Source organism: Mus pahari, chromosome 5 (assembly GCF_900095145.1).
Source record: "Mus pahari chromosome 5, PAHARI_EIJ_v1.1, whole genome shotgun sequence".
NCBI classification, from domain to species: Eukaryota; Metazoa; Chordata; class Mammalia; order Rodentia; family Muridae; genus Mus; species Mus pahari.
In genome coordinates this window covers 109,574,784-109,587,674 of record NC_034594.1, presented here as the reverse complement: position 1 = coordinate 109,587,674, position 12,891 = coordinate 109,574,784, and the positions used below count along the sequence as shown (strand labels likewise).

At 47.2% G+C, this 12,891-nt stretch overlaps 1 protein-coding gene across 1 annotated transcript in view; it reads right to left on the bottom strand.

The window, feature by feature from the left end:
- The window catches only part of Lmod1 (leiomodin 1), a 41,694-nt gene extending 38,324 nt beyond the window's left edge, over positions 1-3,370 (bottom strand). The window contains exon 1 of the mRNA XM_021199173.1: positions 2,924-3,370. Within this exon, the coding sequence (XP_021054832.1) occupies positions 2,924-3,184 (261 nt within the window). The 5' untranslated portion in view covers positions 3,185-3,370. The remainder of the gene's footprint in view (positions 1-2,923) is intronic.
- Positions 3,371-12,891: the final 9,521 nt, after the last annotated feature.

Genomic DNA, 12,891 nt, shown 5'->3' with positions numbered 1-12,891 from the left:
CTGAAGGGCTAGAATGTCATGATACTAGAATGTTCAATCAAGGTGCCCGCCCGGCTTTGCCTAAGAATCTGGGATGACTACCTGGAGGTGGTGACCTGGAGGAGGTCTGGGAAGAATATGCATGAAAACTATCCTAAAGAATCCAAACGATCTCTGGAATATTCCGGCCCAGTGAGGGCTAGGTAGCCCAATCTCTTTCATGGTCTAGACCCTAGCACTCCAGCCACAGTGTAAGTTTTCCTCCCAGGAGAAGGCGAACGGACTGCTTACCACTCTCAGCTCCTATTCAATTCTTTCCTAGTATGGTTAGTTTCAAACAGAAGTAGAGATCACTGTGATGAGCCTGAAAACCCACACTCCCATCTCTGTCATTTTAAAGCAAGTCTCCCAATTCAAGCAATTGTCCCAAGAATATTTTATTACTTATGTCTAAAACATAAATAGTCTTTCAAAAGAATTTCATAATGCCGCCATCCCACCTCCTGGAATCAGCTTAAAGTTCCTTAAGCCCGCCCCACAACTTCCCCTAGCAGACAGTTGGTTTAGTAGTTAACGGTATTTCTCAGAAAGTGGGGAGACCAGCCAGACGGCCACAGCCACTGTTCCTTTGACAACACACAAGCACACTGGGTCACACCTCTCTGGGGCTCTCACATGTAGCTGCTGTGTGACCCTAATGGAACTCAGTTGGTACAGAGCTGGTCTAGCATGCACCAAGACCCCTCTGTGTTCAACTGTATAAGCAGGGCACAGTGGCTCATGGGGACAATCCCATTGCTTCGGAGGTAGAAGCAGGATGATCGGGTGTTCAAAGTCATCCTCTCTAGCTGTCCAGTTTGATCCAAGCCTGAGCTACGTGAGAACTTGTCTGAAACATAGAGAAGCAAGGGCTGACATTGTCTCCCTCCCTTTACTCTGATGTCCTGTGTGACAGGAGGAAGGGGGGATGTATAAACTCCAGCATCAGGCAGTTCAGTCACCTCGGCTGTGTCGCTCAAGTATTTAGCCTCTTTGAGACATTCTCCTAAGACTGTTAAGGCTTATGAAAGAGAATGTTCCTGTGGTGGGGATGTAGAAGGTTCTCTGCGGCCCATCTTGCCTCCACAGGCCGGGTTAATTGGTCGGATGTGCAGGTCCTGAGAAGAGTGAAGGCGCAGGTAGCGAGAGCTGAAGCTAGTTCCCCAGCCTGGAACTGACACTCTCTCTACCTGAGCACCTGAACTTTGCCTTTTCTCTGGCCACTAATTAAAGGGACAAATGCCTAGACTAGGGAGTGGGCAGGGCTGGACAAGGGCAGAGATTTGCTTTGGGCTAATTTCACCAATTTTTGAATCCCTTTACGAAGATGAATTAGTGATTCCACTGCTGCTGTGGACTGAGTGCTTGTGTGCCAGGCTCTGTGCCAGGCACTCTCCATCACCCTCTCAGTTGCCTCGACAGCCCCCCCCCCCCAGGCAGGTGCTATTATCCTTGAGATCTAGGTAGCTTGGGAGTGACTTAGTCACACAGACAGGGCCGCAAGAGTTGCTGGCACTCATACAGGGTTTTCTGATACTTAACCACTAGGCCCTAACTTCCCCACCATTCCTTAATAATAATGCTGAGGAGGCTACTTGTTAGGGCACTCACACTCCCCCAGGCTGACAGATACTTCTGCCCACTACTCGGTATACATTCCACAGTCCGGCAGGCCGCTGTGCTGACACACTCCCTTTACCTGCATGAGGGGCAATGGAAGGACTGTAACTGATTATCTCCAAAAGACAAGAATGGTCCTAAAGGCAGCACCTCTGACCAAAGATGCCTAATCCCCCACCCTCCATTGTTTGACTTGGCTCCATCTGGAGAGATAAGAACATCCCTGGGCAAAGCCAGGAAACTGGGGGAGAGAGAGGAGAGAGTCGGGGCACAGTATTTACTAAGAGCAGAAACACTGGAGAATGAAGTCCCAGGAACGGAAGAGTCCCTCCGTGCTCTTTGACCTAAACATCTTGCTTTATAATTAAGTTAGGGCTTGAGTTTTAGGGCTGCATAGCTGAAAGGTAGAACCCTTACATGGCATGTGAGCAGCCCTGAGTTTGGTTCCCAGGGCTGAAAACAGTTCTGTTTGACCTCAGCCTCCAGAAGTCACAGATGCAAGTCAGCCACTGGGCCCAGAGCCTGGGGGTTGGAAGAGAAGAACAAAACCAAACTCCAGAGAGAATGGTTTGGGTGGGGGTGGAGGCTGTAGGGCAAGAGGGAGGATGCTCTCCCAAAAGCATCAAGACCTTGACTGAGTTTCATTTCTGTTTTCTGTCCAGCCCCTCAAAGACAGGCCCCATACCTGGATTGATATTTATTCATCATTATCAAAGCGGTAAAAGAAATAACCACCCTGCCCATGGGGTAAGAATTCCTGAGCCCCTTGGTAAAGTCCTGAACGTGGGCCCCCCCGGGAATGGATGGCAGGGACAGAGACAGTGTGTCTCTGTGTTCCACTGTGTCTCCCTACATTCCTGTCCCTACTCTTAGGAATTGGGCCATTCTGATCGATCAGCTCAGCTTTCTCTTCTTGAGTGCTTAGAGACACAAATATCACCCTAGCCTTTCTCCCTCCTCCCCAGCACAGGATGGAGGTAAAGGAAGAAGAATATGGGATGGTATCAGCTCAACAATTAACTCTTCAAGGACATCACCCAACCTCAGCTCCCTTCTCCTATTCGAATTTTGAGAGGCCATGTCTCTCCAGCATATCCAACTAATGCTTACAAGGCAAACTAAGGGCAGAGGTTCACACCGTTGGTTTAACACGTAATAACCTATTCTGAAGCATCGGGTCCCCTGCCAGTAAGAAAGCTCTTCTGAAAAAGAAGGGTTCTAGTCCTGGAGTCAGGGGCCCCACCCTCCCTCCCCACCCTGCTTCCCTCCAGGGTGTGTCACTCACATCCACAGACATCTCTCTCTGGATGAGTTTCTTGCTCTCCTTTTCACAGAAGTTGAGCATGGCTTCCCGGTTGAATGAGCCCGAGGGCGGTTTGTCCGTTTGATTCCTCTGCCGCAGCCCCACCGGGATGCTCCCGTCTGGGTCCACCACATCCAGCTCCTTCTCCAGCTCCTCCATCTCTTCAGGGGAGAGGGTGGACAGCAGGCTGTCGATGTCAGGGTCTTCACTCACCTGCCGCCGGTACTTAGCTACCTTGGACATCTTGGCAAAGTGAGCAGCTGCTCCTACCGACTGTGGTGGGCTTGCTGGTGGTAGGCAGGGAAGGGACGAGAGCCCTAGTCCTGTTGGAATTGAGTGGGCTTGAGCGCAAAGCCCAGCTAGGTGAGCACTGCAGCTCCTTGGGCCCTGCTGTACTACAGGTGCTCCGGGGGACACAGCAGCCTCCCTTCTAGTGGACCCTGCTTGGTCTAACCAGCAACCAATAAAACCTGACAGCTGCCCAGCCAGAGAGGAGAAGCCAATCCCCAAGCCAGGGGGCGGGCCTGCCTCACGGTCAGAGCTGTTTGAAACTTGAGGACATTCCAGGGAATCTTGGAGCGCTGCGTGACCAAATTTAGTACAGAGCAGTTTAGCCTTTTAAAGACAAGGGGGCCACGCAATGAGAAAAAGAGAGAAAAATGCAAAGGCTGGCAGAAGCCGCGGGACACTGGAAGCCAGGGTAGCAGGGACCCGGAGGTGAGGTTCACTAACTCGCCAGCCTGAAGCAAGCTCTGTTTAAGAATGCATTTTCTGTCACTGGTGGTCACAGCCACCTTTCTACTGTGTTTGGTAATTTTTAAGGGCGGGCGGGGGACTCCCCAGAGTTTACAATCCCAGAAAGACACAAATTCAAGATGAGGGGCAGCTCTCAAAACCGACCCACCGGTACTCTTCTTGAGAACCTGAAAGTGGAACATCAATTGCCCTAATGCATGCTCACCACCTCTCAGGAGAATAAGAGAATGGGCAACAGGGTGCAGGGGGGGGGAGGGGGAGGGGAGGGAGAGGGGGGGCTGGGTGGCATCCTCGCTATGCACACAAACGGAAAAACGTGAAGGTGTGTGAGGAAGAGGTGGGATCTGCAGGGGGAGGAGGAAACTCAAAGGGCTCTCAGTTTCCAAAGCCCAGAGGCTCTTGGGAAGAGGATTGTAACCTTTCCAGGTTCCCTCCTCTGCAGGGACATCTGTAGCCAACCTTCTCTGGGCACACAGCGAAGGAGCCAGCAGGCACCAGCCACATACACATCTAGAGCACAGTTTAGCGTGTCTTAAGGGAAACGCAGTTCTGGGCCTCTGGGAGATACTGTTACAACAGGTCTGGCTTCTTTCATAGAAGGGCTTTCCACTACTCATCCATCATGCTGCCTGAGCAAGACTCAGAGACATTCAATCTCCTGCCCCCCTCCTTCCTGCCACAAAATCCCTTCTAGAAGCTCTGGTGTAACCCATCAGGGTAGGTGCTTCGATCTTTCCTGGCATCTGTCCATCCTAAGCCAGAGAGAGCCAGTCACTTGATCAGCATTTGCTGAGTCCAAAGATCATCTAGGACTAAGACTTAGCCATGGCATTTAATGCCCGCTAGCTCAGCTTTAGTTTAAGGCCGAGCAAGAGAGGGGCTGGTGCTGCCTGGTGGGACTGGAAGGCAGAAAGGAAGCAGGCAAACCCCAAAGGGTGAGTGGAGGAGGGGCTGGAGAACCCTGGCAGCTGTATTCCGGTGGTCACATGCCCACCAGCTAATAGCACTTGTCTCACTCTGCTGAGAGAGCAGGTGATGGAACTAAAGATTCCATCTAGTGGGAACCTGTCGTTGTGGAGCCCACAGTCAGTAACAGTAACTGCTGTGTCTGACGATGAAATGTCCCTCACGGCCATGCATATCCACGCTTGGTCCCTAGCTAGTAGCTCTATTTGAGATGTTTTAGAAACTTCAGGACATGGGGCCTAGCTTGAGGAAGTGGATCTCCAGGGGTAAGCTTTTTTGTTGTTGTTTTTGTTTGTTTGTTTGTTTGGTTGGTTTGGTTTTTCGAGACAGGGTTTCTCTGTATAGCTCTGGCTGTCCTAGAACTCACTTTGTAGACCAGGCTGGCCTCGAACTCAGAAATCCGCCTGCCTCTGCCTCCCAAGTGCTGGGATTAAAGGTGTGTGTAACACCACGCCCGGCTCAGGGGTAAGCTTTTAAAAGTTGTACCTGGTTACAGGTCCCTTGCCCTCTCTCTGTTTCCTGGCAGTCATGAAGGGAGCAGCTCCTGATAGGTGTTCCCACTGCCACCGCACTCTTGCCTCACCCCAAGCTCCACAGCAAAGAAGCCAGGAACTGTTGTCTGGAATCCCTGGAACTGTGAGATAAATACCTCCTCCCTTTGTGTCTGTATGTCACATGATGTAAAAGCAGGAACAAGCCGGGTGTGGTGGCACAGCCTTTAATCCCAGCACTCGGGAAGTCAGAGGCAGGTGGATTTCTGAGTTCGAGACCAGCCTGGTCTACAGAGTGAGTTCCAGGACAGCCAGGGCTATACAGAGAAACCCTGTCTCGAAAAACCAAAGGGGGGAAAAAAAAAGTAGGAACAACAGGACTTCTACTAAACAGATGGCTTCAAATAATCCGTTTGCAAAATATTTCAAAAGAAATGTGTAGAAGCTGGGTGTGGCAGCACAGACCTTTAATCCCAGCACTCAGGGGGCAGAGGCAGGTGGATTTCTCAGATGGAGGCCAGCCTGGTCTCTAGAGAGTTCCAAGGCAACACAATGACAGGGTCTACAGTGACAGCCAGAGCTCCACAGAGAAACCCTGTTTCAGAGAGGGGTGTGTGTGCACAGGGCTATGAGGAAATACAACAGAAGAGCACACAACAGCACAGTCAGACAAGACCTTATGCTCTTTAGGCTAAAAGACCCGCATTAGATCCTGTTACTGTGACCCACTGACCAAGTGACCCTGAGTAACTCCCTTCTCTACCTGTAAAATAAGAACAGCAGCAGCCCCTGCCTGTGTTGCTTACTCTCCCATCATGGTTACAAACCCTGGAGAGTACAACTGCGGGGAGAAAGGGTTCTTCTGACTCATGGCTTCAGGGGGGCTTAACCCAGCACGGCAGGGGTCATTACGGTAGCATGTGGCAGGCTTTCCTCGTCCTCTTCTGAGGTATGTTTCTGTGCCTCCACCATAATAAATAAATGTGATTTTGAAAACTTAAGATGCATCAATTAATGGAGTTTTTACAAATTCTACTAGAAGGCAAAGTAAGGCGACCATTACAAGAAGACATTTACCTGAAACCGGGTGAGCGAGCACAGTATTCATTAGTAATTGCTACAGCTACTTACATTTGCCTTCCTTTGAAAAACATATTTTTTTTATTTTATGTACATGAGTAGTTTGTCTGGATAATGTATGTGCACGCCTGCGCTGGTGCCCTGGGACTGGAGTTGCAGAGTTGCGAGCTGCCTTGTAGATGCTGGAAACTGAACTGATCTGCCTCCGCTGGAAGGTAGCGGGTGCTTTTAACCCTTGAACCACTGCCCCAGCTCCACATCTGCACCTTTCTTTCAAATGGTGGGGCTAGAACCAAGCCTGAACCCAGGCCTTTGCATTTACTAGGTAAGCTTTCTAGCACTGAGATACACTCCCAGACCAATCTTAACAGCTCTGGGAGTAGGGAGGGGAGGGTGGTTTTTGTTTTTGTTTTTTTCCTCCTTATTTGACTAATTGCTTTTGAGACAAAGTGTCCTTGGCAGGCTGGGAACTCCCTCTGTAGACCAGGCTAGTCTAAAAAGTCATAGAGATCCACCTGCCTCTGCCTCCTGAGCCCTGGGATCAAAGGTGTGTGCCATCATATTTGGTGACCATTATTTATCTTCTTCTTGCCCCCCCAAAGGTTTTACTATGTAGCTCTGGCTAGCCTGTAACTATGTAGACCAGGCTGGCCTTGAACTCACGGAGATCCTTCTACCTCTGCCTCTGAGATGCTTGGATTAAGGGGAGTGCTTCTCTAACAACCTTTTTTTTTTTTTCAATTACTTTTTAAGGATGTATTTTTACTTATGTGATTGTTATACATATCTGCATGTGTATGAACTGCTGTTCATATTAGTCAGGGCTGTTGGACCCACTGGATCTGAAGTTATAGGTGGTCATGAGCCACCCAACATGGGTGCTAGGAACAAGACTCCGGTCCTCTGCAGGAGCAACACAAGCTCTTAACCACTGAGCCACCTCCCAAGCCCTCTCTCTATTTTTATTCTGAAGTTGATCTCACTAAGTTGCCCAGGCTGGCCTTCACTCACACTGTGGCTTATGCAGGCCATGAGTTTGTGATCCTTCTGCCTCGGACCCCTGAGAAGCTGGCGCTTCAAGAATACAACCCCAGCCCCGCATTATTTATTATCTTTGTTCTGGGCTCTTCTCTCTCTAGCCTACTCTTCTGTTCTCTTCCCTCCAGCAGCAACTAACTTAAATAAAAGCATTCATAGTCCCTCTTACCTGATTCTCATTCATTCATTCATTCATTCATTCAAACATTCATTTGGGTGCTTTGTTGGGTAAAGACAGATACAAGTATAACATTGTTCTCTTGAAAATTTATCATTTAATGGTATTTGTGAAATTCTACTGTAAGGAAAATGAAAGAGGCAAATGGACTGTTCGGAGACGATTGAAGACACATTAAGTGTGTGGGGAGGAGCAGGGGGGTTCCTCCCAGGGTACAGCAAAGACTCCAGCTGGAGTCCACGCTTAGCTAAACTTGGTGTTAGACATGGTATCACCTGTTCCCTGCTCTTACTAAGCTCCTGTCTCTCTCCCTCTTTCCCTCTCTTCTTTTTCTTTTTCCTTATTTGAGACCAGGTCTCACTATGCAGCCTTGGAACTGGAGCTTGCTATGTGGGCATGGATGGCCTGGAGATCACAGAGAACTCCTACCGGCCAAGTGCTGGCTGGGATTAAAGGTGTGCCACCAGGCCAGCCCTGCCACCCAATCTCTTGTTCTTGTCTGACATTCCCTCAGGTCAGTTTTTATTCTTACTGTTACCTGGAAAAGTAACTTCTGGGACCAGACTCTGAAGCCCCCTCAGCCATCCTCAACCTGCCCCTCTCTAATCTGAAAGAGCCCCCTTTCCAGCTTCCTGGGACTGTGACCAAAATGTTTACTGTTCCCTGAAGAGGACAGGCCTGATGCAAATAACTCCCTTCACCTCCAGGGTACAGCTTTGGGGCATTTATTTTAGTGATTTGAGTCCTGATTTTGCTCTAAGAATACACTAAAGTACATATATTCATTCTAAATCTACAGTTTCCAGACCCAAATGGCAGGGCTTATGAAATCTTGACTAAAGGTGGGTCTATACCCAAACCCCTATAACTTCTTGGCCTCTGGTTCCACAGCTTCAAACTGGGGCTCAAATAAAAATCTTTGGTTCCCTGAAAACTGCTCATGATTGAGAATATCTTCTTGAAAGATGCTCCAGCAGTGACCAGAGGATGTTGGAACCCATAGCTGCAGAATATGTAGTCTCCTTCAGGCTCTGTAGTCAAGGACCACTATAAGATAGGACCACTATAAGATAGGACCACTATAAGATAGGACCACTATAAGATANAGGACCACTATAAGATAGGACCACTATAAGATAGGACCACTATAAGATAGGACCACTATAAGATACAATAGTTGTTCAAGCTCAGAATCTATTTCTAGCTAAAACAAATTTATTCAGAGAGATCAGAGCATTCTGGCTTGGCTGAGTCCTCAGAAGGCGAGCATTGCTGTGGAGAGAGAGAGAGAGAGAGAGAGAGAGAGAGAGAGAGAGAGAGAAGGAGAGGGGAGAGGCTTCAAGTTCTGATCAAAAATGTGGAGAGATCAAGGGACACTAACTATTTAGAACCAATCTAACTAACACTTTAATGTCTTTTTAAAAATTATTTTTTTATTGAGGGCAATGATGAAAATACTATAATATTATATATTATTATCACCATCATTATAGCACTAATGAAAAAAATTATGTATTTGTTGAGCCCAGTAACAATAAGTATGGGTATCTAGGTGGTGGTGGCACATACCCTTAATCCCAGCACTCAGGAGGCAGAGGATCTCTGTGAGTTTGAGGCCAGACTGGTCTGCACAGCAAGCTCCAGGAGAGAGAGGCCTCACTCTGTAGCCCTGGTCTGCCTGAAGCCAGGCTGGCTTTAAACTCAGAAATCCATGTGAGTTCAAGGCTGCAGAGTGAGTTCAGGACAGCCAGGCCTACACAGAGAAACCCTGTCTTGAAAAGAAAAAACAACAAAAACAAACAAACAACAAGAAATCCAACAACAATACACAGGTCTGGGAGATGGCTCAGATGTTAGGAGCACTGGCTTCTCTTCCAGAAGACCCAGGTTCAATTCCCAGCAATTACATGGAAGCTCACAACTGCCTATAACTCCACCTCCAGGGGATCCAACACCCTCACACAGGCAAGACTCCAATGCACATGAAATAAAAATAAATCATTCAAAAAGAAAAAACAAACAACCCCCCCCCTCAGAGATCCATCTGCCTCTTTAGTGCTGATATTAAACATGTACACCATTAATTGGGCCCTTAAGTGGCTCTTGAAGAGGGTGGATGACCCCAAAACAGTCACCTTCTCATGAATACAGAGTAGCAGTGTAGTGTGGCAGGTAAGACCGCAGGCTCCGGAGTCAAATGACACTGGGCTCAAATCTGAGACGTGTAACCTGTGTAACTTGTTTAACCTCTCTGAGCCTTTGGAAATGGAAAATGTAGGTGCTAAGAGTATTTACCTTTTTCCTTTAGGGGAAATAAACCGAGGACCTAGCTCACTTTGCATTAGGAGAAAAAAAGATGAGGCCCTACCTCACAGTTGTGGAGTGAGGGTATGTTTCCTTGTTTGTTAATGTGGTACTAAGAAGTGAATTCAGGGCTTTGTGTATGGGAAGTAAAGGCTTTACCCCTGAGACACATCTCCAGCCCTTTCCATCATCACCACCACCACCATCATCATCATCATTAAAAAAACAAACTATTCATTTGTTTGTGTGTATGAGTATGTATACAGATGCTTGCACATGTGTGGAGGTCAGAACTTGCAGGACTCAGTTCTCTCCTTCCTCTATGTGGGTTCTGGGGATCAAACTCAGGTTGTCAGACTTGGCTGCAAGAGCCTTTACTCTCTGAGCCATCTTGCTGGCCCTGTTTTGGTTAGGTCTGCATGAGTCTACCTGCATGCAGGTGCCTAAGGAGGCCTGAGGTCACTGGACCTCTTGGAGCTATTTGTTTGTTTGTTTTTTGAGACAGGATTTTCCTACGTAGCCCTGACTTGGCCTGGTACTCACTCTGTAGACCAGGCTGGCCTCCGGCTCACAGTGAATTCACTTGCTTTTGCCTTGCAAGTGCTGGGGCTAAAAGCAAGCAGCCCCATGCCTGGTTGCTTTTAACAGTTTAAGACAAGGCCTTACTAAGTCGCTCAGGCCATCCTGAGCCTGGAATCCTCTGGATTCAGCTTCTCAGGCTGTTGGGATTGTATAACTGTGCCATTGGCGTGGCATTGAGTGTGTTAAGTAAAATAACGTATGGGAAATATAACAGCATCAACATGCTGGAAGCATTTAATACTACTTTCTATTACAGTTCATTTAGCTGAGTGTGACATACATGAACACCGTGTAGTCATTTCTTCTCAGAGAATATCTCTTTGCCCAGGAGAGTGCATGCCTCTAGGTATTGAACTGTTCATGCCCAACAGGCCTGGTACATGGACTAAACATCAAATTTCTGCTCTGAGCCCCTCCTTCTACAGTGTGTGCTGTCCATCCCACATTCTTTATTCTCTGTTCAGCTTATGCAACTAATTAGATTTAACTATTCTTTTTTGTTGTTTTGTTTTGTTTTTCAAGACAGGGTTTCTCTGTATAGCCCTGGCTGTCCTGGAACTCACTTTGTAGACCAGGCTGGCCTCGAACTCAGAATCCGCCTGCCTCTGCCTCCTGTCCTCAAAAATTTTGAAGCATTCTGAGCCATCTCTCCAGTCCTTTGTTTGTTTGAAGCTAACCTCAAATATTAAAGAACTTCAAGTATCAGATTTCAATAAAATGTTCACATTTTGTGTGTATACTTGAATACCATGGCAATGTGGAACGTGGAGGTCATAGCACACAGGCGCTGGTCCCTTCCTTCCACCCTGTGGGTTCTGAGGATTAAACTCAGGTCAGCAGACTGCAAGCACCTTTACTCACTGAGCCATTTAACCAGGCTGTGTTGGTTTCTTTTTCCTTCCTTCCTTCCTTCCTTCCTTCCTTCCTTCCTTCCTTCCTTCCTTNCCTTCCTTCCTTCCTTCCTTCCTTCCTTCCTTCCTTCCTTCCTTCCTTCCTTCTCCTTCCTTCCTCCCTCCCTCCCTCCCTCCTTCCCTCCCTCTTTCTCTCTTTTTTTTCTCTTTTCTTTTTTCTTTTTTTCTTTTGCCCAGGATGGCCTGGAACGTGCTCTGTAAGTGGGGATGAGTTTGAACATGAGCTCCTCTTGTCTCCTTACTCTGCCTGGATTACAGGTGTGCTCCGCACCCAGCTTCGGCTGACTACTTTAGAGACATTTTGTTGCTATTCTGTAGCTAGAAACATTCTGTGCTAGTCTGTAGCTCTATGACTGGTTGACTCTTTTTTTTTTTTTTTTTTTTTTTTTTTTTGGTATTTCGAGACAGGGTTCTCTGTGTAGCTCTGGCTGTCCTGGAACTCACTTTGTAGACCAGGCTGGCCTCGAACTCAGAAACCCGCCTGACTCTGCCTCTCAAGTGCTGGGACTAAAGGCATGCGCCACCACTGCCCGGCTGGCTGGTTGACTCTTATTTCCAAAAGTCTGAAAAACATGTCATTTGTCACTGCAGTCTATTACTTATTACACTGGCTTTCCCATTAAATAAGTATCTATACTTAGTAATAATAATAATAATAATAATAATAATAATAATAATAATAATAACATGGGTATTTTGCCTGAATTATCTGTGTATCATAAGAGGGCCTGGTGCCTGCAGGGGCCAGCAGAGGGTGTTAGATCCCCTGAAACTGGAGTAACAGACAATTGTAAGTTGCCATATTTATGCTGGGAACTGAACCCCAGTCCTTTAGAAGAACAGTCAGTGCTCTCAACTGCTATGCTATCTGCCTAGCCTCAAATATTTAGTTTTGTTGTTGTTGTTGTTGTTTTAAGGCGGAATGGAATAGGAACTCCCTTTACAGCTGGCACAAGACTGGGTTTTCCTGATAGGAGCTAAAAATAGGCTGGTGGACCGTCATACTTTTAGCTTTTTCTTCCTTAACAAGGGAAGTCTGGAGTATCTCAGGATGGCTTTGAACTCTACATGCAATTGAGGATATAACACTGAACTTCAATATGTGCCACCATACCTGTGTGTATATATATATAAGATGCTGGGGATCTGACTTACCAACTTAAGTATGACTCTAGCCCTATTTTTAGTCTCTTTTCTCTGGGCTAAACATATCTCATGCTTTCTGGGTTATCCTTTGTGGGGAAGCATTGAAGAGGATCCGGCATCAATAACCGCCCCCCCCCCCCAAATCAATGGTCTCAAATTGGTCCTGGCCTCTGAAATGGTCCAATTGGCTCTATAACATGAACACTTATTTTCGGGCTGTTAGGTTGGCTCAGTGGGTAAAATGCTCGCTGTCAGCCCTGACAACCCCAGTTCTGTAGGCTCTCCTCAGACCCCCATGCACCCACCAGATCCCGTACATAAATAAATTAGTAAAAATAATTTTTATTTAAAAAGTTATCTATTACATTCCAGACACGACAGACTATACAGTTCTGCTCTAGAAGAGCTACATATATTTATTAAAGATTCACTGCTCACGGCAAATTAAGTAGCACTATTAATAAATATCTGACAGCAAAAGCACTTTTTAAAAAATAG